The sequence below is a fragment of the Charadrius vociferus genome, unplaced genomic scaffold (assembly GCF_000708025.1).
Source record: "Charadrius vociferus isolate BGI_N301 unplaced genomic scaffold, ASM70802v2 scaffold179, whole genome shotgun sequence".
In the NCBI taxonomy this organism is placed as follows: Eukaryota; Metazoa; Chordata; class Aves; order Charadriiformes; family Charadriidae; genus Charadrius; species Charadrius vociferus.
The window spans coordinates 691,267-695,697 of NW_009650072.1; the positions used below are offsets into that span (position 1 = coordinate 691,267).

The 4,431-nt window shown below is 54.3% G+C and overlaps 1 protein-coding gene across 1 annotated transcript in view; it reads right to left on the minus strand.

Annotated features, from left to right (window-relative positions):
• DUSP8 (dual specificity phosphatase 8) overlaps positions 1 to 873 on the minus strand; it is a gene marked incomplete at its 3' end in the record, with an annotated part of 28,403 nt that extends 27,530 nt beyond the window's left edge. Inside the window, exon 1 of the mRNA XM_009891985.1 lies at positions 643 to 873. Within this exon, the coding sequence (XP_009890287.1) occupies positions 643 to 873 (231 nt within the window). The remainder of the gene's footprint in view (positions 1 to 642) is intronic.
• Between the last annotated feature and the right edge of the window lie 3,558 nt (positions 874 to 4,431).

The following is a 4,431-nucleotide window of genomic DNA, read 5'->3' on the forward strand; positions in this document are numbered from 1 at the left end:
CCCCCCCACCCCGACAGCGACCCGGCCGATGGCACCAAGGGGACACTCGGCGCTTCTCTGGCCGGGGCTCCAGCCCAGCTCCGTGGCTCAGAGCCACCTCTATTATTTAACCGGGAGCGATAGAGAGAGGAGCCTGGGAGAGATAATATGCCATGACACCGGATAAGAGCTTCTGGCGTCACAGGGGAGGAGGATTACATGTCCCTGAATGGAGTTAGAGATGACAGAGGGGAGGGGAAGAGTTTTTAGCAGGGGATTAAGCTTACAGCTCCAGGAAGGCTTTGGGGGGGTTGTTTGCTGGCATAGGACAAGTCCAAAGGCTGATATACCTGTTAGACTTGCCTGGGGAGGGCTCCTGGAGCGGGAAACCACATCACTCCGGCGGAGGCAACAAACAGGTCCCCGAGGACAGCCCTCTGGCTGCACGAGCTCACGCTCCAGCTCTCCAAAGGGCTCCAGCTCTCCGAAGGGTGCCAGAGAGATGCCAGGAGATACTGGGGTCAAGGGATGGAAGAGGAGGATGCACATACCAGGCATAGACCGGCCCTTAGGCCAGTCTGCATCCCACCCCTACCCTGCTTCTTTCTACTGGGGAAGAGGGTGTGAGTGTCCACCAAGAAAGGTGAGGGCCAGATCCCCTACCTTCATCTTGGAGGCGGGCTGGATGAGCTCCGTGATGGAGACCTTGTCCTGCTGGAGCCTCCTCTTGACGAGCTTGGAGCAGCAGATGTTGACAGAGCTGAGGACGTGCCAGGAGTTGTACTCCACGAAGGAGCGGCTGTCAATGACCAGGGTGCCCTCTGCTCCGTTCCTCAGGAGGCTGGCCAGCTTCTTCGGGTCCATCACCTTGCGTGGAAGCCTATCTCCAGCCATACCGGGCCCGTCCCCTCTATGGAGAGTGGGGGGCAAGGGGCAGAAGGGCAGGGCAGGGACACCAGCACCCGTCTCCCCAAGGGGAACGAGCGAGGGGGTAAGGGGTGAGCAGGGCAGCACCCGTCCTGGTCTCCTCACGCTGCTAACACCCAGGATGCCAACTCATTGTGCTGAACCTGGAAAGATAGGAAAGGAGAAGATGACCGGTCAGCTGGGCAAGACGCGACACTCATCTTGGGCCAAGCACCCAAGGGCTTAGCCTTCAGAAGAGCATAAGAGTGCAACAAGCCACATTTTCTAGGTACGTTCTCCCAGCCCGCGGGCATCTGTGGCTCCAGAGCTGCCCAAGCCAAGAGGTTTTCTCTTTGTATTTAATAGCCGTCATCGGAGCTTTCTTCCATTAATTTGCCTAATTGCTCTTTGAAGCCATGTCAGCTTTTAACAGGCACAGTGGCCGGTGGCAGGGAGCAGAATGGTTTGCCAGCTATGCTGAAGAAGTTCTTCCCCTGTTTTGCTCCAAATCTGCTAACCAATGGCACCTCTGGGTGACCCTTACTACTTGAGCTGGAGGAGGCCACGCATGTCTGTTCCCTAATCACCTTCCCCACAGTTCGCACTGCATTTAGACCTCGTTTAGGAGCCTTTCAGGTCAGAGCATCTACAGAGCTGCCTGTTGCACAGATGCCTTTTGCCACGCTGGCCAGTCCTGACGTGCCATGTTTGAGAGGCAGGCACACCAGGGATGTGCACAGGGCAAGATGTCTCCTCCTTTCCCTGTTCCCAGCGCAACAGCTCTTCACAATCAATTTGCTTTTCCTGACCTCTGCCGAGCACAGAGCTAATGGTTTCACAGAAGCAGCTTAGCTCAGCTCTGAAGTTTTGCGGCTGCACAGTAACAGCCAGTTTGGGACCCATCAGACACACCACCAAATCAGGTTTGCTCACCCGTGCCCATCACTTCACACTGGATTTCACCTGCCTTTTTATCAGAGCCTGCTCATGGGTATTATGCCAGCTTGCCTCCTGGCAAGTCAAGAGATGACCTCTCTTGGAAGCCCAGAAGTCGAGCTGACCTTCAGTCCTGGCTTCAAGAAACAGGCCAGGCATTACAGCAGAGGCCCTGGGAAGCTGTACTTGGACTGCGATGCCCCCAAAGCGGCTACTGCTTTCTAGCATCTAAGTTGCACAGACTTTGAAAGCGTGTTTGCATACAGGGGTACACATCTGGGCTCCATCTTAGGAGCTAAGGAGGGTAGAGCCTGGTGCTCTCTGAAGTGCAACCAGAAGAACACGCTTCCTCCATCCCCAGCCCATGGGGTCCGCAAGAGCAATAGGCAGGCTGGGGGGCATCCAGCTCAGGGTGTCGTCTTAGGTTTTAATGGTACACGTCATTGCAGGCATGTTTTAATGGCATTAGGTTTTAATGCCGCTGCAGTCATTCAGAAAATAAGCCTGGGCTATTACCAGGCTCCTCTTGTTCCTGCCAGACGGTGTTTTAGAGAGAACCCACAAGCTGTTCCATGGAAGCTTTAATGCATCTAAATTAGGAGGACTATGAATACCATGCCTGAAAAGGCAGCGTAAAGGTTTTCATTGACTTCTGCAGGGCCAGGATTTGGTCCATGGACTAGAGGAGGCTTACGAGTCACCCTGATCTGAGTAAGCCAGCAGCTCTTGGAAGCTCCTACACCTCAAGCACCTGCAGTGCAGGCACCTACTGCAATGGCAACTCAGGACACCAAAGGGGTGCTTGGGTAGGACATGCTACTGGGTGAAATGACAGGGACCTCTGCTACCAGTCACCAAACCTTGAGAACGCAGCCAGCTTGCAGGAAAAGCATGGAAAGCCAGAGAATATGAGGATGGGGGTTCCAGCATTTGCTCTGGTTCATGACTCCGGCATTAACAGCCCCAACTTGCCTGGGCTACCAGACCTGCCTCCCAAATCAGGGGGTAAATGTCCCAGGCTTCAGCCTCCGGATCCAAGCTCCCAATACAAGGCCACAATAGGATGTGCAATTCTCCCCCGCCCCTGTATCACACCCCTGCTGCCTCTGCCAATGCCTTAATTTAAATTGGGGGGGGGGAGGGGAGTATCCCCTAAAAGCTGCAATAGTGATGGCCCCTCCTGGCACAAAGCATTTTGGCAGCCCTGTGGCACTACGGCATCGCTGTCCCTGGCCCCACGGCGAGCTTGTATCACTCTGCGGCTCCTCACAGCAACTCCAATTAGAGCTGCCCCCTCGGTGGGCGGCTGGTGGTCCCCCCACCGCAGGAACACTGCTCCCCCCTGCCTCCCCCCAGCACTCCTCCAGGGGGGCTTAAAAATTGAAACAGGTCTAATTAGGGGGTCTGAGGGGGAGCGAGGCTGGCTCCTGCTGGGATATGACACACCTCATTACGTCGCTACCGCCTTGCCAGAAGACCCCCTGCTGTACCCTGGCTATAGAGCCAGGGCACTCAGAAAGGATGCAAATTAGCCAGCTTTTCCCCTTCGTCTTCCTTTCACACCCCGCTCCCCAAATCACTTTCTGCCTCCCTTCCCCATCAGGACACCAGGCTGCGAATTCTTCTTGGCTCTTCCAATTACATTCAAGAAATAAAAAGGGAATGGAGAGAGTCAACAGACAAAAAAGACGGGGATAATACTGTGGCAGAGGGATGAGAGTGAAAGACTGAAGTGGGAGGAAGGAGTGATCTGACATGGGGGGTCACTACCTCCAGAGATAACATGGTATCTGCTCTCCAGATAATGAGTAAGAAGTAAACTTTGGGGGTCTCAAACACAAATAGAGAGGTCTGGGAAAGACAACAGATCTTTGATTGCCTAAGCACTCTGAGAGAAACTCATTCAGAAGAAGCCTTCCATGCATGAAGTTCTGGCAGATGACTGGGAGCTTGGGTGGAAGAGACTGGAGAAGACAGATGAGGAGGCTCCCAGCGTAGCTAGTAGCCGTCCTCCTGCAGAACCGGATAAACGACTGCTCCAGCATGCCCAGGTGGACCTCGTGGCAGACATATCAGCCAGGTCCCACTCCCAGCTCCACCCGACAGCCACCGGCGAAGGCAGAGCAAGGTTGGTCCATTCTGCCCCTCTTTCTGGGAGCCCTTACCGGGGATGGAGATGACTAACTGAGTGCAGTTGTAGGAAGCTGTAAACCTTGGCACTATACTCAAGACACTTCTCTAAGAGTATGTCCAGCCAGGTCAAAGGCAGATGAGCCACTTCTCTGTCACCAACCACAGGACATTTTGAAGCCAGACTGAGGGGTGGTTGGTTCATCCCCAGCTAACAGGTACCCCAGGTACCAGCAGAGCCTACAAGACCTTCACAGTACCTTGCAGGCTGTGTGTGAGAGAGTCTCTGAGAAGAACCAGCTCTAACACCTGGGAAGCTCTAATACCTGGGAAGCTCTTAATACCTGGGAAGGCTACCAGAGAAGGAAGGAAGATGTCTTTCTGCTTCTGCTCAGATTGCTCAAAAGGAAAACTGAAGGAACAGGCACAGCCATAGAGCACTGCTGAAGTAAAAGATCTTTTCACCATGGTGACGGAAGA